A 22,013-nucleotide genomic window follows, 5' to 3' on the forward strand; every position below is an offset into this window, starting at 1 on the left:
GCGTGAGTCTGCTGAGCTGCACCCTGTCCTATCAGGTCTATTTCGTTTTGGAAATGAATTGCGAACTCGACAGATTTTAGAAGATAAATGATCAGGAGACGCGCCAGCCGAAAAGCTGGGGTTGAGTAGTCGGTCTATTGTGGAAAAAACATTTAGGTGTTATCTCTGTGTTGATTGATTACACTGGAGAGACGTGACTGCCTGGATATTTTCACAGCATTATGGGTTATGGGTTAGTGGAAAATATGGAATAAAACCCGTTTTCATTGGACTAATCTACCTAGTCCTGCGTGTACTCCACAACCATGAATTCTAGATTAAACACAGACATTTGAAGCTTTTAAAAGACAGCCCAGGTCACCGATCAGGCACAACATCATGACCACCTCCTTGTTTCTACACTCATTGTCCAGTTTATCAGCTCCACTTACTGTATAGCTGCACTTTGTAGTTCTACAGTTACAGACTGTAGTCCATCTGTTTCTCTGATACTCTGTTACCCTGTTCTTCAGTGGTCAGGACCCCCATGGACCCTCACAGAGCAGGTACTGTTTGGGTGGTGGGTCATTCTCAGCACTGCAGTAACACTGATGTGGTGGTGTGTTAGTGTGTGTTGTGTTGGTGCGAGTGGATTAGACACAGCAGTGCTGCTGTGTCCACTCACTGTCCACTCTATTAGACACTCCTACCTTGTCGGTCCACCTTGTAGATGTAAAGTCAGAGACGACAGCTCATCTGCTGCTGCACAGTTTGTGCTGGTCATCCTCTAGTCCTTCATCAGTGGTCACAGGATGCTGCCCACAGGACGCTGCTGGCTGGATATTTTTGGTTGGTGGACTGTTCTCAGCCCAGCAGTCACAGTGAGGTGTCTAAAAACTCCAGCACTGCTGTGTCTGATCCACTCAAACCAGCGCAACACACACTAACACACCACCACCATGTCAGTGTTACTGCAGTGCTGAGAATGACCCAGCACCCAAATAGTACCTGCTCTGTGAGGGTCCATGGGGGTCCTGACCACTAAAGAGCATGCTGGATTTGAAAGGAAAGTCAAAGAAACAGTAACTAATTGTTCCATGGCAAGGGGTCAGTTATTGGCACATAGTTCAGTGTGACATTATTATTACACTACTGCTGACTGTGCTAAATACCATTAAAAACACAGAATGATGCTGAAAAGTGGAGCACATTTTGTATCATGTCATATCTGTCGTCTTCTTGGAGCTGAGGAGGGGCAGAGGATGCTGGGGGATTTGGAAGAGAGAGTCGGTGGGGATTTGGCTCACTGAAGCAGGTTTAATGTTCCTGGATGTGCTGTTTAAATTCGCCCCTGAGCGGAGGGGAACTGAGGAGAGGATCCAATCCACAGGCACCGGGTTACGCAAGAGCTGCTGAACTGCGCTTAGCACAGATAACGTGCAGATTAACGCTAATGCTCACGCTAACCCAAACCCCCCCACCCCCCACCCCCCAACCCCTCTCAGCAGGGACTTTTAAAAGAGGAGCTTTAAGTTCAGTGGAGTTTCCAGCCTTGAAGTGAGACGCCGTGTCCTCGCTGTGAACTTCATCTGCGGCAGTCTGCAGATCATAGACCAGCTTCAACAGTGTCAATAACAATGACGCTGACACCGACTCATGTGACAGTTGAAAGGGGATTCTGTTAACTCAGGGGTTCTTAACCATGTTTACAGTGTGATCTTCAGGGCCTCAGGCGGCACCGCATTAAAAACAGACATGATTCTGCAGTGCAAATCACCGCACGGGCTCAAAAAATACTGTCTGTGAACACAGTTCATCCCTGCATTCATAAATGCAAGTTAAAACTCTAAAACGCAAAGAATAAACCAAATATAAACAGCATCTAGAAATGCTGCCACCTTCTCTGGGCCCGAGCTCATTGCTCTGTATTAAAAGAGCCTGCAGTCCAGACTTGTCACCCGCTGAAAACATTTGCCACATTATGAAATGAACAATACGATAAAAGAGACCCTGAACTGTTCAGTTGTGTGTATATATTATATATATATATATATATATATATATATATATATATATATATATAATGTTGTTATTATTATTCAGGTGTACAGGAGGATGGGAGTGGTTATTATTCAGGTGATCTGGTGATGGTCGGGTTATAATTCAGGTGTTTTAAGGCTATTATTAAGCTCTACAAGTGGACGGACTGGTCATTGTTCAGGTGCACACATGGATTGATATGCCTATTATTAAGGTGTATGGGTAGATGTGAACAGGTGGATGGGAGTGTTTGTTATTTAGGTCCACAGGTGGATTGGACTGGATGTGATTCAGGTGTACAGCTGGAGGAGTCTGGTTATGTAAGAGGATAACGTCTTTACCATTACAAGCACAGAGGAGACGGCCTGTGCGATTTTGTGAATGGATCTGAATGTTCTGTGTGTGTGCTCAGAGAGAATCGTGCTACGGCCCACACACACACACACACACACACACACACACACACACTGTGGGAGAAGCTGGCCCATGTGTAGGAGTGTGAAATCACGAACCGAGCGTTTGTATTCAGGAATGTCTTAATGGAGTCTAAATGCCATTTAACCCTTTAACAGTCCAGGTTTATTTCATACTAAGGCTTATTATTCAGTAACTACAGGGAGTTCAATGCAAACTAATGGAGCTATTCTTAGGTTACGGACGTGTGTAATAAAACAGGCAGGAGCACAAGCGTTAATGTGGTAATGCTTTACTGTCGGGAAGTGTTCATAACACTACATGACACCTTATGATCACTGACATAAACCTAAATATTTATAAACGCTTATTCCTTATTTATTATGGTGGTTGCACTTGCCAGCTTTTAAGTCAAATTCAAATAACATCTGTACTAGTCGAGTTGGGTCTTTGATTTGGGCCATTAAAAAGGTCAGTTTGTCAGATAACAAGAAAACAAACACTTGTACCATAATACTCATTTCTGTTTACTTACTTTACTTACAGCATATCGGTGCCGTCTCCAAAACGGTAACTTTACAGGAGAAGGGAAAAACCTGCATTACTTTCAATGTAAGTCAATGGAACCAGAGTTTTTTCCAAGTCATTTTTGGCTGTTTAATTTGGTCCATCCTTCATGAAATTTACACACAATATAAAAGCTAAGATGCTTGTTCATATTATATCAAAAACTGGAAATCGACAAAAATGGAGATATGAGGTTTTGATCCGACAGCGGCGATTTTCTGACATTAAAAGATTAGAAAAGACAGTCAGTGTTTCATTTGAAAGTCACATTAAGTTACATTTTACCTATCCAGCAGTTATACAGTGACTCAGTGAAGAACAAAGGCAAGACTGTTTGATTCTTCTGCCACTTCTTAGTTCTGCTGGTACTGTTCTGACCCGGTCCAGGGTCAGGCCGAAACACAGCGTCTTCACAGCGCCAAGCTCTTAATAGAAGAATGATTTGTGGTGCTATATAGAACTATTTTCAAAAAGGATTCTGCCTAGAGCCATCTACAGCACATTCTCCGTCAATCTGAAGAACCCTTCCTCCATGCAAAGAACCATTTAATCGTGCAAAAGGTTCTTTGAGTGTTCATGGCTCTATACGGAACCTTTTTCTTTACTAAAGAACCCTTAATAGAAATGCTCAGAGCCTGTATGCGTCCTCTCAGAGGAGGGAAGCAGGAGTGAGTGGAGTGGAGTGGAGTGAAGAGTGCTGGTCTGGACAGGTGTAGTTCTAGATCACGTCAGAGGAGAGACAGCCCTGAACGTCTCCTCAGGTGGTGGCTTGATGATCTCTTATACAGCAGCCTGCCCCCATGTGGCCAATCATGAACCTGCACATAATGCAGCAAAAGTAACACTCCCAACCTTAAGATTAAGCAGCTCACATGATTACGACACAGAACTCAGAGCTACAGGAAAGTTAAACGCTGTTAAATACTGAAATATAAATTCTGCTGGTCAAAGAGTTAAAAGCGGAGCACTGGCCAGAATTCATTACAGCACTGAACGTCCACAGGGACACAAAATAAACATGCATCTGAATATCATTTGCATATCCTAAATGTGACAAATTCAACTGATTGAACAATTTTCATTAAATGTTTTATGTTTCCAACTAAAACCTGAGCAGCGCTGCTGTGTCTGATCCACTCGCACCAGCACAACACACACTAACACACCACCACCACGTCAGTGTTACTGCAGTGCTGAGAATGATCCACCACCCAAATAATACCTGCTCTGTGAGGGTCCATGGGGGTCCTGACCACTGAAGAACAGGGTAACAGAGTATCAGAGAAACAGATGGACTACAGTCTGTAACTGTAGAACTACAGAGAGCAGCTATACAGTAAGTGGAGCTGATAAGATGGACAGTGAGTGGAGAAACGAGGAGGTGGTCATGATGTTACGCCTGAGCCGTGTGTGCTGGCCTACAAAGTCAGTTTATAACGTGTCATTTCACCCCAAAAAAAGTATCACAGCACAATTTAACATCTGAAAAACGCCCGTCACCCGACATAAAGGTTCGTAACAGAGTTTACATTTATGGCATTTGGCTGACGCTCTTATCCAGAGCGACTTACAGTTTGATCATTTTACACAGGAAGGCCAAGGCGGTGTTGGGAGTCTTGCCCAAGGACTCTTATTGGTATAGTGTAGGGCGCTTACCCAGGTGGGGATTGAACCCCAGTCTACAGTGTAGAAGGTAAAGGTGTTACCCACTACACTAAACAACCACCACAAAAGCAGACTTCATGATGACCGACAGCTTTTAGAATCATTCTTCGTATTAATACATGTTTATGTAGGTTGTCATGAAAGGCTTATGTAGATGTCGTTAAGCCTTATGAGCGCTGTCCTACCGTACAGTGCTGCCGTACTGTAGGAAAGTGCTTTAAGAGCTGCTGATGAAGCAACGATGTCCATAAAGGCCATTTGTTCATTAAAAATGTGTTAATTAAAAATACATACATTATAATTACATGTAATGATAATAACTTGGTATCTCTCTAGCACGCATAAAAGAAGACAAAATAGACACAGTCATAAGGAAAATTATAATGGAAAGAGATGAGTGACAGTAGGATAAAGAAGTGGAGGAGTGTGAGAACGACTCTCAGAGAAAGAAGAACAGAGCTTCAGTGTTCAGAGGGTCACTGAGAGTCTCTGAAACACTGCCACAGTCTGCTGTAATCACACACACTGAAGAGAGAGAGAGAGGGGGGGGGGATAGAGAGGGAGAGGGAGAGAGAGAGAGAGAGAGAGAGAGAGAGAAATAGAAGAGAGAGAGAGAGGGGGGGGGGATAGAGAGGGAGAGGGAGAGAGAGAGAGAGAGAGAGAGAGAAATAGAAGAGAGAGAGAGGGGGGGGATAGAGAGGGGGGGGATGGAGAGGGAGAGAGAGAGAGAGAGAGAGAGAGAGAGAAATAGAAGAGAGAGAGAGAGAGAGAGAGAGAGAGAAATAGAAGAGAGAGAGAGAGAGAAATAGAAGAGAGAGAGAGAGAGAATGAAAGAGAGAGAGGGGGGGAGAGAGAGAGGGGAGAGACAGAGAGAGAGAGAGAGAGAGAGAGAGAGAGAGAGAGAGACAGAGAGAAAGAGAGAGAGAGAAATAGAAGAGAGAGAGAGAAATAGAAGAGAGAGAGAGAGAATGAAAGAGAGAGAGGGGGGGAGAGAGAGAGAGAGAGAGAGAGAGAGAGAGAGAGAGAGAGAGAGAGAGTGAAAGAGAGAGAAATAGAAGAGAAAGAGAGAGAAAAACAGAGAGAGAGACAGAGAGAGAGGAGTTGTGTCTTTATCTCTGTCCTTTCTCTTTGTGTCTCTCAGAGGTGAACTGTGTCCGGTGTTGGTCAGGCTGAGAGAGTGAACACACACACACACACACACACACACACACACACACACACACACACACAGGGTCTCAGAGGTGTCAGTGACAGAGAGACAGACTCGGTCTCTTTACTGGGTGAGTTTTTATGAGTTATTTATTTTATTAATAAAGCTGTCAGTGCAGCGCTGATCTGATCTCACTCTCACAACGGGAGTTTCAGCACCGCTGTCCGGCTGATGTTTATGGATTCTGCTTCTATTATTATTGTTTTAGAGTAAATTAAGATTACGAGACCCTTATTAGTCCCACACCGGGGAAATCTCACCTCTGCATTTAACCCATCAGTGCAGTGAAACACCACATACACTCTAGTGAGCACACACACACACTAGGGGGCAGTGAGCACACTTGCCCAGAGCGGTGAAGCAGGTATCCATGCTATTCCCTGATGCTACCAGAAGGTGGCAGTGTAGCCTTGGCTGGCATTGAATTCAGGTATTCCAGTCGTTCCCAATCGCTTCCACTTTGTTATAATCCCACTGACAGTGGACTGTGGAATATTTAGTAGTGAGGAAATTTCACGACTGGACTTGCTGCACAGGTGGCGTCCGATCACGGTACCACGCTGGAACTCACTGAGCTCCTGAGAGCGACCCATTCTTTCACTAATGTCTGTAGAAGCAGTCTGCAGGCCTAGGGGCTCGGCTTTATACACCTGTGGTCATGGAAGTGCCTGGAACACCTGAATTCAGTGATTTGGATGGGGGAGTGAAGACTTTAGGAAATATAGTGTATGTTAGCTGTTCTTACAGCCTTGAGCTAAAACGTCACACGTTATATTGAGTGAAGGTCACATCCTCTGCCAGAAACTCACTCCGCCAGTATATAAAATACTTATTAAATTAATTACATGTAATAAAAATGTTTGATTTTTTTAAGTCCTATTAGTAGCACTCTCTTTTTTAAAGGGTTCTTTAGTAATTAAAATTGTTTTGTATGGAACCATCAACATTCAAAGAACTCTCTGCATGACTAAAATGTTTTTGTGTCATGAAATGTTTCTTCAGACTGATGGACAATGTGTTTTGTACATAGTTCTATATATAGCACCAAAAAGGGTTCTACTATTGTAACAAGCTTGGCATCACAACAATGGAAGCACACTTTTTGATGCTATGTAGAACCCTATTCAGAACGTGTACAACACGTTTTTCATCCATTGGAAGAATTTTTTATGATTCAAACAATTCCTAAATTATGCAAACAGTTCTTTGAGTGCTCTTAGTTCTATACAAAATGTTTTTCTTTACTAAAGAACCCTTAAAAATATATATATATCTTTTTTAAGATTGAGTAGTAGTACGGGGCGGCACAGTGGCGTGGTGGGTAGCGCTGTCACCTCACAGCAGCGAGGGCCTAGGTTCGAGTCCCCGGCCGGGCGACCTGGGTCCTCTCTGTATGGAGTTTGCATGTTCTCCCCGTGTCTGTGTAGGATTCTTCAGGTTCTCCGGTTTCCCCCCACTGTCTAAAGACATGCAGTCAGGCCCATTGGACGTGCTGAATTGCCCCTGGGTGTGGGTCTGTATTTGTCTGCCTGCCCTGCAGTGGACTGGCGACCTGTCCAGGGTGTATCCTGCCTTTTGCCCAATGACAGCTGGGATAGGCTCCCACAACCCAGAAGGATAAGCGGTTTAGAAGGGGTGTGTGTGTGTGTGTGTGTGCACCTGGCAGCATAAGAGGTCGCTGAGCCACCTCCTTGGGAGACATTCAGGGCTCTTTCCCCCTTTGACCTGACCTGGACGAACACCTGTCCAGACCAGATCTTCCCTTCTATCTGCTTGGCTGTGCTGCTATTGTTAAGACTGTGACTGTTTGATTGGCTCTGAAAGCTGGGAGATAGTTGGGGCCAGGCGCCGTGTTGTTTTGGCTCCCTTGTCTCCTGTTTGAGGTCGGGAGTTCGGGTAGCCTATATGTTTATTTCTTTCTTTTGTTCTTGCTTTAGTTAGATTTGAAATCATTACTTGTTGTGTTTGTTATTTTGGCTAATCCTCGTCCCTGAAGCCATCAACCCAGCTTGTTTGAGCTTTTGAAGAAAATAAACGGGTCATTTTCTGGTTTAAATGGTGTTTGGTGTCTGGTCTGGCAGCAGGTCTGGGGAGAGAGCCCACTCTCGTTCTCTGTCACGGGCTGACCCTAGACCGGGTCTCGTCCGTTCTTGGATTTTTCCAGTGAGTACTGGTATTTTGGCCTGTTTGCTGGCAGTTTTCTTTTGGTGGGGGAGGTGTGTTTGTGAGTAGTTTCAGAAGGTGCTTAGTCTTTACCGGGTCGTAACACGCAGCAACACTGAGGTCCTTTACATGTTCCCTCGTGTGTCTGACGAGTGCAGGAATACCAAATCAGTGTGTAGTGACTTTATTGAATAAACTGGATGTCACTAGTGAACAGAAAGCAGAAAGCCTTTCTACACGGTTTATCCTTTAACTTACACATCACTCATTCACCCGCTGCAGTGTTACTGAGGCTGCAACTCACCCAGAGACGTGTTTACCCTTCCTTCTGAAAACGCTGAGCTGAACTGAGTGCGAAGCATCATAGTTACAGTATTGTTAACACAGTGAACATTGTAGGAGATTCAGACACACCTAGAGTAAAAAAAAGCTCTGTGATCAAAATTCTGAGGAAACATTAAGGATGTTAGACAGATACATTTATAACTAACCCTCTGAACAACAGATTAGCACAGAGATGCATTTTCACAAAGAATAGTCGAAAAATATCAAAAATATGACTAAAAACTAAAACCAAGGACAAATATGAGCTGATTATCCTGCACGTTTGAATTGCAGTTTTCCAGACCACTGTAGAAATATAATAGACTGAATCATGTTTCTACATAATCATCAGGGGTAAAATGTTACTGACTGCCCTCCATGAGATGGCGCCACATCACTTTATCAACACCACTGCTCGACAAAGCTTGAGCTTGAGCACTAAGCTGGGCTTCAGCTGAGCCCGTCACCATGAAACGTAAAGAAGAATAAAGCATCTGCAATTTTTCAGCAAAACTGAAGAGCCGTCATTCTCGTGAAACTGCAGCATGTCCTTCACCAGCATCACACAGCTGTAATCTGCTAACCCAGCTGGACTTTCATCAACATCACTGTGGACCACAGTACTCACAGTGAAACCCCCACACATCAACATGAACACATTACGGTACTGAGTGAACACTTTACAGTACTGAGTGAACACATTACGGTACTGAGTGAACACATTACAGTACTGAGTGAACACATAACAGCACTGAGTGAACAAATTACAGTACTGAGTGAACACATTACAGCATTGAGTGAACACATTACAGTACTGAGTGAACACATTACAGCATTGAGTGAACACATTACAGTACTGAGTGAACACATTACTGTACTGAGTGAACACATTATAGCACTTAGGGAACAGATTACAGTACTAAGTGAACACATTACAGTACTGAGTGAACACATTATGGTACTGAGTGAACACACTATAGTACTGAGTGACCACATTACAGCACTAAGTGAACACATTACAGTGCTGAGTGAACACATTACAGTACTGAGTGAACACACTATAGTACTGAGTGAACACATTACAGCACTGAGTGAACACATTATAGTACTGAGTGAACACATTATAGTACTGAGTGAACACACTACAGTACTGAGTGAACACATTACAGCACTGAGTGAACACATTATAGTACTGAGTGAACACATTACAGTACTGAGTGAACACATTACAGTACTGAGTGAACACATTACAGCACTGAGTGAACACACTATAGTACTGAGTGAACACATTACAGCACTGAGTGAACACATTATAGTACTGAGTGAACACATTATAGTACTGAGTGAACACACTACAGTACTGAGTGAACACATTACAGCACTGAGTGAACACACTATAGTACTGAGTGACCACATTACAGTACTGAGTGAACACATTATAGTACTGAGTGAACACACTACAGTACTGAGTGAACACATTACAGCACTGAGTGAACACATTATAGTACTGAGTGAACACATTATAGTACTGAGTGAACACACTACAGTACTGAGCGAACACATTACAGCACTGAATGAACACATTATAGCACTGAGTGAATGCATTATAGTACTCAGTGAACACATTACTGTACTGGGTGAAAACAATACAGTACTGAATGAACACATTACAGTATTGAGTGAACACATTATAGCACTGAGTGAACACATTACAGTACTGAGTGAACACATTACAGTACTGAGTGAACACATTATAGCACTGAGTGAACACATTACAGTACTGAGTGAACACATTACAGCACTGAGTGAACACATTATAGCACTGAGTGAACACACTATAGTACTGAGTGAACACACTACAGTACTGAGTGAACGCATTATAGTACTGAGTGAACACATTACAGCACTGAGTGAACACATTACAGCACTGAGTGAACACATTACAGCACTGAGTGAACACACTACAGTACTGAGTGAACACATAACAGTACTGAGTGAACACATTACAGCACTGAGTGAACACATTTTAGCATTGAGTGAACACATTTTAGCATTGAGCGAACCCACTATAGTACTGAGTGAACACATTACAGTGCTGAGTGAATACAGTACAGTACTCGTTGAATACATTACAGTACTGAGTGAACAAATTACAGCACTGAGTGTACACATTACAGTACTACATGAAAACATTAACGTACCAACAAAATACATTACAGTACTGAATCAGCATATTTCAGGACTGAGTGAATACATTACAGTACTCCATGAAAACATTAATGTACCAACAAAATACAAAGAGTACCAACAAAAAAATAGAGTACTGTATAGAACACATTACAATACTCGATGAATACATTTAAGTTCCAAAGACATTAACGTTCTAAACACATTACAGTGCTGAATGAATACATTACAGTATGGAGCGAACACATTAACTGAACAAATACATTATATTACCAATTGAATACACTGCAGTACTGAATAAACAAATTGCAGTACTGAACTAATGAAAGTACTGAACACATAGAATTCTCAATTAATGTTTCAGTATCAAATGAAATACAGTGCTGAATTAATACACTTCAGTACTGAATGAACACAACAGTTTTCAATCACTACATGAAGAAGACCATCAGAATACTGAGAAATTTCAATACTCAATGAATACATTAGTATAAAATATATTCAAGTATAGAATTTATACATTACAGGGCTAAATGAACACATTACAATGTTGTTTTTTTTCCAAACTGTTGAACACCTGCAGTGTTGAATTAAATCTCATAGCTTTAACCAAAAGAACACTGTAATGTGTTTATTCAGCACTGTAAATATTAATTCAGCGACGAAAGTGTTATTAATTCAGCACTACTCAGTCTAACACTGTGTTAATTCAGTAATGTCAGTATGATTGTTACAGAAAATCTGTATTACGCATTGACTGTATTATTTAATACATTGTATTATTGTAGGTATTTATTCAGTACTGCATGTATTAATTCAGTACTGTAGTTATATATTCAGCATTTTGTGTATTAATTCTGCTCTGTTGGTATGTATTCAGTACTGTAGGTATTCATTCAGTACTGTAGGTATTTATTCAGTACTTGTATGTATTAATTCATCACTGTATGTGTGCATTTGGTATATATGTATTAATTCAGCACCTGAAGTATATATTTATACTGCCGGTATTGAGTCAGTAGCATAGATATTTATTCTGTAGTGTATGTATTAATGAAGTACTGTAGATATTATGCCATACTGCATGTATTATTTAAGTATTGTAGTTATTAATTCAGTACTGTATGTATTAAGTACTGTATGTATTCATTAAGTACTGCAGGTGTTAATTCAGTACTTTAATGTGCTAATCCATTACCGTTGGTGTTCAATCTGCAGTGGGGGTTTTTCACTGTGTGTGCTGTTCTCCTCTCAGTTGTAATGGTTGTTGATGTTGTTGATGTTGTTCACGCAGCTCAGGTGCGCAGGGGCAACAGTGCTGAATGCTCCGGGCTGCAGGCCGTGGCTGTGGTACAGGGCCTGGGGGGACGCAGGCCAGTAGGAGAACCCCGGGGGTCCCAGGTTCAGTTTGGAGATGTTGGAGATGCCTGAGAAGGGGAGGGGGGCGAAGTTGGTCTGCAGTTTATAGAGGGCCTGCTCGGTGGAGGAGGGCTGGCACACCTGCGCCAGGCCGTGGAAGTCAAACTTGTAGGCATAGCGCTTCCCGTGAACTTTACTCATGATGTTCTTGTCATAGTAGTAGCGCAGCGCGCGGCTCAGCTTGTCGTAGTTCATGCTGGGTTTGCTCTTCCTCTCTCCCCAACGCCGAGCCACCTCGTCTGGGTCCAGCAGCTTAAATTCACCATTCGTCCCTTCCCACGCAATGCAGGATGTGTTGGAGCTGTCGGACAGCAGCTCCAGCAGGAACTGCCACAGCTGAATCTGACCACTGCCTGGAGAAACACAAGGACATGGGGAACAAGGGCTTGGACTGCTGAACTGAACTGGTACTGAAAATATACATGTGAACACATTACAGTACTGAATGAACACATTATAATATTGGAAGCGTACACTACAGTACTAAATGAACCCAAAAGTATTGAATAAATACATAAGAGTACTGAATGGACACATCAATATACTGAATAAACACATTCAGTACTGAATTAATATACTGAAGTCCTGAATTAACATACATTATTGAATCATTACATTATGGTAGTGAAAGCATACACTACAGTACTGAATGGACACATTATTACTGAACAAGTACATGAAAGTACTGAAAGCATATGTTACAGTACTGAATGGACATATTACTGAACAAGTACATAAAAGTACTGAAAGCATGCGTTACAGTACTAAATGGACACATTATTACTGAACAAGTACATAAAAGTACTGAATGCATACATTGCAGTGCTGAATTAATATATAGTTTGAACACTACAGTACTAAAAGTATGCATTACAGTACTGAATGAACATATCGCAATACTAGAGGTATGTATTACAGTACTGAGTGAACAGAAGAGTACTGAATGAATGCATTAGAGTAATAAATGAACATATTACAGAACTGACTTAGCACATTATTGTACTGAATGTATACATTACAGTACTGAATGACTGAGCACATGAAAATACTGGACAAATACATGAAAGTAGAGAATGAATATATTGCAATACTTAATACATACGTAAGAATAGCGAATACATTAAAGTACCAAATAAACGCATTTGTGTACGCAGTGAGCACACTGTAGTACTAAATTAATACATTACAGTACTGAATGGACACATTATAATACTGAATGAACAAATTATGGTATTGCATGAACACAGTGCAGTACTGAATGAATGAGTTTGGGTACTGAGCGAACACATAACAGCAGGGGTGCACCGACGCTGTCCTAGAGGTCCAGCGTCCGGCACAGTTTGGAGGTTTTCCTACTTGAAGAGACCCACTAAACCTGGTAATTAACAGCTAAGTGTAATCAGCTGTGTGTGAGTAGGTAAAACATCAAACTGTGCTGGAAACCGGCCACCCAGGACCGCACACACACATTATGGCACTAAATGAATACGTCACGGCGTTGAATGGACGTTCCATACTACTGTATAAACTCATTACAGTAGTGTGTGAATAGACTATAACACTGAATGAACACAGTCCAGTTCCTGATGAATCTGACTGAATATAATGCGGTACTGAAATCATAGAGGTACGGCAGATTCAGTATAGTACCTAAAGACCACATTAAAATGCTGAATAAAGACGTTAAAAGACTGTACTGGCTGAATATCTGGTAGTGCTGACTAATGAACCCGTTTCAGCACATAACGAACACGGCACAGCGCCGTAAACATTCAAAATCAATACTGAACCCATTTCAGCGCTGAATCAGTTACAAGTTGCAGATTTATAAACGTAGTCAGCTGAAGCGAGAGGAACTACCTTATAATATTATTCATTAATATAAAAGAGAATCAAGAGGTTCAGCTCTTTGGTCATCAATGTTTTTATGTTTTTAGGTTTTGAAATGTTTTTAACACAACTGATTTATTTACCTGTAATTATAATCCGTCATTTTAACAGCTTTAAGTGATGCTCCTCGGAGTTGATAGGGAATAGGAATGAGATTAATAAAGAATGGACTTTTCTGTGTGTGACAAAGCAGAAAAATAGGATTTGGCTGGACGTCTAAACGGGTTAAAAACACATACAACGTTCTGAGTGTTTACAAGTCGTTCCCGTTTTTTGAATAGGATTAAAATGAGAAGGTACAGGTGTTATGGGTCATGTCGAATATGTAAAGACAAAAATGCCAATTGTAAAGTGCTGACGAGAGAAGGAAGCTTTAAATATGGTAAATAGATCAGAAAATCATTTACTTCCTCACTGTGGAATTAGATTTAGGCAGTATGAGCTCAGGGGAAATGTGTATACACACTCACACACATACACACACACACACACTCACACACACACACACACACACACACACACACACACTCACACATGCACATGCACATATATACACTGTTAGAAATAAAGGTACCGTGCAGGCACCTGATTCGTTCATCAAAGTACGAACAATGTAAACGTTCCCTCAGGTGCAGCAGTGGTTTTAAGGTCCAATTGTGTACCATAAATATGTTTTTCCCAGTGAAAAATTCGATATTTATTTCTTGTTATAGACTAATTTTCTAAAACAGAAGCATTTAATAAAAAGCCTGGAGGCGAGGCGAGGCGAGGCGAGGCGGGGTGTGTGGAGCTTAGAACAGATCATTTCAGTGGATTATGGTTCAGTTATGTTCCGTCACTAAAGGCACTGAGATGGACCCCTGAGGGCACCACCACAGTGACGAGAGGGGTCCTGCCCCAGTGGCAGTTCCTTTTTTTTCTGAGAGTGTATAAACAGTGCTGTGTGAAAGTCTGAGGCACCCAAGACACATTTTGAAAATCTATTTATTTGTGTAGTTTGTGTTTATTTGCTGAGAAAAGTGTTAATATTTGAATAAACCAAATTTATAGAATATTAATTAATAATGATCATGTATATATACAAATAATAAATAGTGATTTTCTGTACGTGTGTGTGTTTAACCATCTCCAAGCCTCTCCTCCTCGAGGAAGCCCAGTATTATCTGTAGTTATAAAGCAGCTCCTGGTTTGACCAATCAGTGCTCAGTAAATTGAGCTCATGATGTCATTGATGATATTAACGAGTCTCTGTGGCGGCTGTGAAGGTGTCCAGGAAAAATATGGACCCAAGAAATTCTTGTTACTGTTTATTATTTTTCTGTTTATTTGAATTGTGAATGTGACTTTATTCTAATGTATATTGTGATAAACTCACTGCTGAGGTCAACTGGTTAAACATTTGATTAGATGCCCAAAACTTTCACACAGTACTGTATATTATATATATATTATATATATATGGAAAATTCCAAAGCTTATTTATTTAAAAATAAGGTAGTAATTAAATATAAAACTGGGGTTTGATCTTTATTATTATTTCCTCTTTTTGTCTTAGTAGTGAAAGCATTATCTATTAGACCGTGTGAGGTAAAAAAGGCAGGCTAAATAAATCCATTTTATATATATATATATATATATATATGCTTTATTATTAAATGAATACCTTGTTTTTCATGTATTCCTTTATTTGTATTTAAATGATAAACAAGGACGGAAATAAACAAAAAACCTGATGTATAAATATCGTCTAATTACCTATTGATTAATATTCATCACCAAAATATTCAATAAATGAATGATGACTGTATATAAATGTGACATGTTCGGGCTGAACCGTGAGCTTGACTTCACTCCTGTCTGTAGATTTAACAGAGAAGAAATCTGTCGCGGTTATTTTCACTATAATAAATCAGAGAAATAAGATCAATGGGCTTTAAAATTGATTTTAGCTGAAGGTCAAACTGTAAGAGAATCCAAGCCAAACGCAGATGATGATGATGATAATGATGATTTGGACATCTGAGCTGAGAAATCCGAGGAAATGTGGTGAAAAGCTCTGCCACAAATTAGACAGACGTCCTTAAATCATTCGTGCTACATTTAGAAACAGTTTTAAAGACCAGCGTTAAGAAAGAAAACAGGCTTCGGTCTAAAACAGGCATTTGGGGAACATTTCGTTCTAACCTGATTGTGAGAATAAAAGCGGGGAATAAAGTGATGACTGCGCCTTTTATTCGCCGAGATCGTGACGGATGTTTGGGATGTTACAGGAGCGCTGAGCGCGCGGTGAAAGACGGAGCACTTACCTTTCTGCACTCCTGCGTTTATGGGGCTCCACGATGAACTTTTACTGTCCTTCAGTAAATTTTCTGTAGGATCTGGAAATGAAAAAAAAACAAACTGCTGCAGTTAAATCATTTCACTTTATTAAACGGGGCGATTGCGGCTTCGTTAGGAGCTGCCTGACGAGAGAGAACCGCTGCTGGAGCCGGAGAGCTCGGAGAGGCGAAACGCGCGCCTAAAAGGCTGAAATCACAGCCGCGTTTCCAGAACCTGGATGCGTTATTCTGACTGAAGGAGCCGCTCTGTGAGGAGCAGAGTCGCTCCTCTGGCTGCAGTGAGTGATACTCCTGCTGGAGCTCAACAGTGGAGTCAGGAAACGCGTCCAGGAAAAAGGACATCCGCTCTAATCCGAACGCGTAAAGACGCGCAAAGCGCGCAAAGGCGCACAAAGACGCGAGAAGGCTTGGAGAGGCCGGAGCGCACGGAGGGCACAGAGGAGAGCAGGAAAGGGCAGAGGAGGGGATTTCCGCTGAGAAGAGAAGAGAAGAGAAGAGAAGAGAAGAGAAGAGAAGAGAAGAGAAGAGAAGAGAAGAGAAGGAGCTCCACGATCCCTCCGTCTTCTCCTCCATCTCGCCCTAATTGGTAAAGCTACAGGAGTAAATGGAGCTCCGTACCTGAGAGATACATGTTAAACACAAGGCTTCCTCCTCCGCAGCGCTGGGGCATTGTGGTGCAGCCGCACGAGGGCTTAGGCTTTCATTCAAGGGGGGAGATTTTTTATTAAACTTTATCTCAAAACTGGGATCTGGAATAAATGTGAAACAGATTGAAGTTTCCAGGCAACTGTCACCAGCCCCCATCTCTGAGACAATATTCAGACAGCAATTTCCTTTGGAGCATTGCTTTAATTAAAAGAGCAATTTACCTCTGTCATCCCTCCCTGGCTGCACAATAAAAAGAGGCAGCCGATAGAAATTCGGCCCTTATCGCCCCGCTATCTGCCTTTAATAAAGTTTCTGCGTTAAGATCGGAGTTTCTATGGAGAATTGAAGTGTTTGACATGGAAACCAGTTCAGATCCTCTTTCTTTTCCGCCTTTTTACCTCTCTGCAAACAGAAAAGGCCCGCGCCGCGCTGTTTACCTTTCAAGCACGCTCCAGCGCTCGTGGCCAAACGGGAACATTTTATGCCGGAGCTCAGCGTCGGGGCTGTAAACGTAAAAGCCCTTCGCCTCACGACCGTATTGATTAACCATTGACAGATGCGCCCTGCAGGACTCAGGCTCCTGCCTGCGGCTCAGGAGGGAGGCAGGACGCAGAGCCAGTGCTGCGTGTTTTACATCTACATTTATGGCATATGGCTGAGGCTCTTATCCAGACCGACTTACAATTTGATTATTTTTACACAGGGAGGCCAAGGTGGTGTTAGGAGTCTTGCCCAAGGACTCTTATTGGTATAGTGTAGGGTGTTTACCCAGGTGGGGATTGAACCCCAGTCTATTGCATAGAAGGCAGAAGTATTACCCACTACACTGACCAACCACCTAGTGTGACTGTTCAGTGATATACAGTCAAATAGGCTCTTCATCATATCTATCAGCCCATCACGCACAGAAATCCTCGTAGTTTAAACCTCATTTCATCTTCAACGCGTATATGTTGGTTATATGTAGAAACTCAAAGAACGATGGTTCTTTGCACTTAAACTGTAAAGGCTGTTCTCTTTGATGGGGATGCACTCTGAGAAAAGATGGTTGTATATAGAACTAAAAAATCCATTCATAAACAATGCTAGAACCTTTTTCTTGCTGTGTAGAGCCATGTTTTTAAGGTTCTTTGAAGAAGCTAGAGGAGATGTACACCTATCAGGCATAACATTCAGCTCCACTTACTGTATAGCTGGTCTCTGTAGTTCTACAGTTACAGACTGTAGTCCATCTGTTTCTCTGATACTCTGTTACCCTGTTCTTCAGTGGGCAGGACCCCTATGGACCCTAACAGAGCAGGTACTGTTTGGGTGGTGGGTCATTCGCAGCACTGCAGTAACACTGACTGGTGGTGTGTGTGTGTGTTAGTGTGTGTTGTGCTGTAAACATTACTTTTATAAAATAACACAAAGAGGGTCTGAGATTTCTGGCTTTCAGCAGTGAACGGTAAGCGTACAGTGAAATGTGTAGACCATCAATGTTCTGCTCATTTGAGGGGCTTTTACAATAAAATAAATAAATATAAATTTATATTTATTTCATGCAGTGGTGGGGGAGAGGGAGGCCTGGGCCTCTTTGCTTAGGCTGCTGCCCCCGCCACCCGGACCCGGGTAAGCGGTTGAGGATGGATGGATGGATTTATTTCATGCGGTTACCGAATAATCTGCCTTACGATTTGTTCGTGAAAATTCAGAAGGACAAACCAAAACATGCCCTGGGGAATACGAGGTTCACTGTTCCTGTTCATTAGATTTCTGCTACTGAAGAAGTCCGAGACACACTAAGCATTTAGTTTGTGTGTTTTATTACCCAGAGTGCTCTTCTCACCATCTTTACTCCGTCCGCATGTGTTTTTCGGGTGACTGTAGTTCAGTTTGCACCCGATCACCATATTCATTGAAAACAGTGGCGCTTTAAATGAGAATTTTCACAGTAAAACTAAATAAATTCCGTGGCTATTGACCCCAAGCCTAGTCGATCAGCCAAGTCATGTTTGGTGTCTGAGGTTTGCTTCTTTAATTTTACGCTGGAACTCTGAGGCTAATATCAGAGCCGGGTTATGAGGATCCTGGCCACTTCTTATTTCCCCCATTACATCATAAACAGGACTGCTGAACAGCAGAGGGCGCCTGCGAGCGAGTCCTCAATGAATGGGAGAGAATGGCTCAACAGCTAAAGAGAGAAAGTTAAAATAGTTTCTAATCACTTAGTTTTAGACAGTAGAAGGATGTGTTTCACTAAAAAAACAAAGAAATCTAGAACAAAGAAACAAAGAAAATTAGAGGCAGTCGTGGGCTGGAGGTTAGGGAGCTGGCCTTGTGACTGAAAGGTCGCCGGTTCGATCTCCAGCACCGACAGTCCATGACTGAGGTGTCCTTGAGCAAGACACCTAACCCCCAACTGCTCCCCGGGCGCTGCGGATAGGGCTGCCCACCGCTCCAAGCAAGTGTGCTCACTGCCCCCTAGTGTGTGTGTGCACGTGGGGTTTCACTTCATAGATGGGTTAAATGCAGAGGTGGAATTTCCCCGTTTGTGGGATTAAAAAAGTATCACTTATCATACTGATATGTTTCCTTTATTTCTGCAGTAAACAGGGTTTTGGGCAGCAGGGGGCGGGCTTTACTGCTAGAGCGTACTGATTGATGGACGAGCGGAGCAGCTCATTGGCTGTTTGCGCTCACTGACGTCATGAATGTACATGAGGAGCTGTTTTAAACTCCTATAACTCGAGTTTTAAATAAAACAGCGGCGTTAGTGTTTTATTATATTCATTGTTCAGGATTGACTTCATTCCTTTACATTAAAAAACGTTTCAGCATTTTTAAACTATGATTTTGCTCAAACGCTTCCTATCAACCAATTCATTTTAGACTCGCTCGGGAGCGCCCTCTAGTGTTTGAGCAAAACTGGAAGACATTGCAGAGAGTGGGAATCCTCTCTCCACGTTCTCTGCTAATGTAGCTAACAATTAATGGAAACATATCGCTGTTGTCGGATCAAAACCTCGCGTCTCCAAAAAGGTAATTTTACAGTAGAAGATAAAAACCTACTCTACTGTTAATGTAAGTCAATGGAACCAGACGTTTTCCCAAGTCATTTTAGATGATTTCTGTTGGTCCATTCATCATGAAATTTACACAGACTATGTAGGACCAGTGGTACTTTCAAGTAACGTCAAAAACTGGAAATTGACAAAAATGGGGATACGAGGTTTTTTCCCGACAACAGCGATACATTCCAGTATTTAGCATGGTGCTAACTGCATGTCTAAATCATCACATACTCGCTGAGACTGTGATATCTGCCACTGCATCCATAAACACGGATAGAAGAACCTCGAATATTGTGAAGCCTGAATTTTTGTCCACTTTCTAGCTACGTTGGCCTCATAGCTCTGGGAAACAAGTAGCTAAGCAACAGCTAACAGGCTAAGCTACACACTGCAGAACAAGCTTGCACTCCTAACCCGACTAGTCACAGGTAAGAGCCCTTATCCTCGACACATGTTACTTGAGCATTAATTATCTAGAACAAAGCCTGTTCTTTGGCAGGTGCTGCCTTAAGCCTGTTAACTGAGCTAGCGTTAGCTTAGCCTAGTAGGCTGCAGCTCAGAGCAGCACAGAACAGGTTTGGGTTTGGGTTTTAAACACCGGTAACTCGGCTTTGTGTTTATCCGCTGCACTTGAATTGACAGAGCACCAGCAAGTCAGAACCAAAGCTGTACTAGCTAGCAGGCTACAGGTCCAGGTCCAGACACCACAGAACAGGTTTCATTCCAGCCTTCTGTCCCTCCAACACCAGCCGCTCGACGTCTCGCGCCGAGATTTGAGTCATTATTGTCTAAATTTGCATCAGAATAGCTTCTTTCACGCTGATAGAAATGAAGGTTCTGTGCAGGAACATTTTCATTCATCAAGGTACAAACAGTGTAAATGTTCCCTCAAAGGCTCTACGGTGGTTTTAAGGTCCGATTGCGAACCTTCAATCGGTTTTTCCAGGTGAAACGTTCGTACTTGTACCTGTGTTTTTCCTGAGAGTCCACTCTGACTATTGAGCCCCACCAGGAGTCAACAGGGCCTTCTAATGCTTTCTATGGCTGTGTCCCAATTGCACACTTAATACTAACACCAGTGTTTGAGTGTGTAGTACAGTCAGAAGTGTTAAAGTTGAGTTTACTCAAAAATCCACAACGCTCACTTAGAACCAGCCGATTTCTGAGTCTAGTAATGATGGACACTGTTGTCCGACAATCCAGGTGGGAAAGGAAAGGGAGGAGTTTCTTGCGTCTGGAAAATTCAGGAAAAATGCCGGACGGCGATGCGAGAGCAGCTGTGGCGGTGGCACGACCAGAGATGGTGTATAAATATGAGTTCGCCCCAAATTCGTAAAAAATATTCCATAAAAAAAACAAATGTGTTCTACTTCCTAACGTTTTCATTCGTCAGCGTTTCTGTGGGAAACCCGTTTGTGAACGCTCGTTAATTTGTTAGCTGGCCTTCGGAGTCTGGCTTGCTATGATGCGCGTTGTCATAGCAACGGTTCATCACCTCCTGTTAGTCAGAACATCAACAGCATGTTAATATTTCGTGGACTAACCTGTCGAGCGCATGCCATTGAGATTAGGACACAGTATATACTGTATAGTATTGGTGTGTAGTACACAATTGGGACACAGCCCTTTAGCAAGGTTAGCTTGCTAAGCTAACGCTAACTAGCAGTGCCATTTACTAATTCACAGCTGTCGGAACAATATAGCAATAAACAAACAATATAAAGGCCAAAATGCCTTTTTAAATGGTCAAAAACTGAAAATCGAGAAAAACGGAGATACAAGGTTTTGTTTCAACAACAGCGATGTACAGAATTTATTTCCAACCTCAGCATATTAGCAATAAATCCAGCTGCTCCTCACATCCCTTACAATACAACATCGCAATGTGTGGTTGGTTTTACTGCTTTTTGTTAGAACAGTGCACCTTTCAACACACCTGAGCTGTTATTATGTGTCTTTACACATAATGTGTCATATAATTCCATATAATCATAGCAGTCTTAGTAATACATACAGCTGCTTACACCGAACCCAGTACAGCTGTTGTTTAACTGATCCAATTTCATTTTATTGATATTTATTGATTTTATTGAATATTGTCTGTAGTTGTCTCAT

General features: G+C 42.1%; 1 protein-coding gene across 1 annotated transcript; it reads right to left on the reverse strand.

The window, feature by feature from the left end:
- Positions 1-8,206: 8,206 nt before the first annotated feature.
- fev (FEV transcription factor, ETS family member) lies at positions 8,207-16,881 on the reverse strand. The gene is made up of 3 exons (XM_037539186.1): positions 16,816-16,881; positions 16,165-16,236; positions 8,207-12,321 (listed from the first exon to the last, which is right to left on the reverse strand). Exons 1-3 carry the CDS (start codon positions 16,865-16,867, stop codon positions 11,801-11,803), a joined length of 645 nt encoding a protein of 214 aa, XP_037395083.1. The 5' UTR covers positions 16,868-16,881; the 3' UTR covers positions 8,207-11,800.
- Positions 16,882-22,013: the final 5,132 nt, after the last annotated feature.

Source organism: Pygocentrus nattereri, chromosome 6 (assembly GCF_015220715.1).
Source record: "Pygocentrus nattereri isolate fPygNat1 chromosome 6, fPygNat1.pri, whole genome shotgun sequence".
NCBI lineage: Eukaryota > Metazoa > Chordata > Actinopteri > Characiformes > Serrasalmidae > Pygocentrus > Pygocentrus nattereri.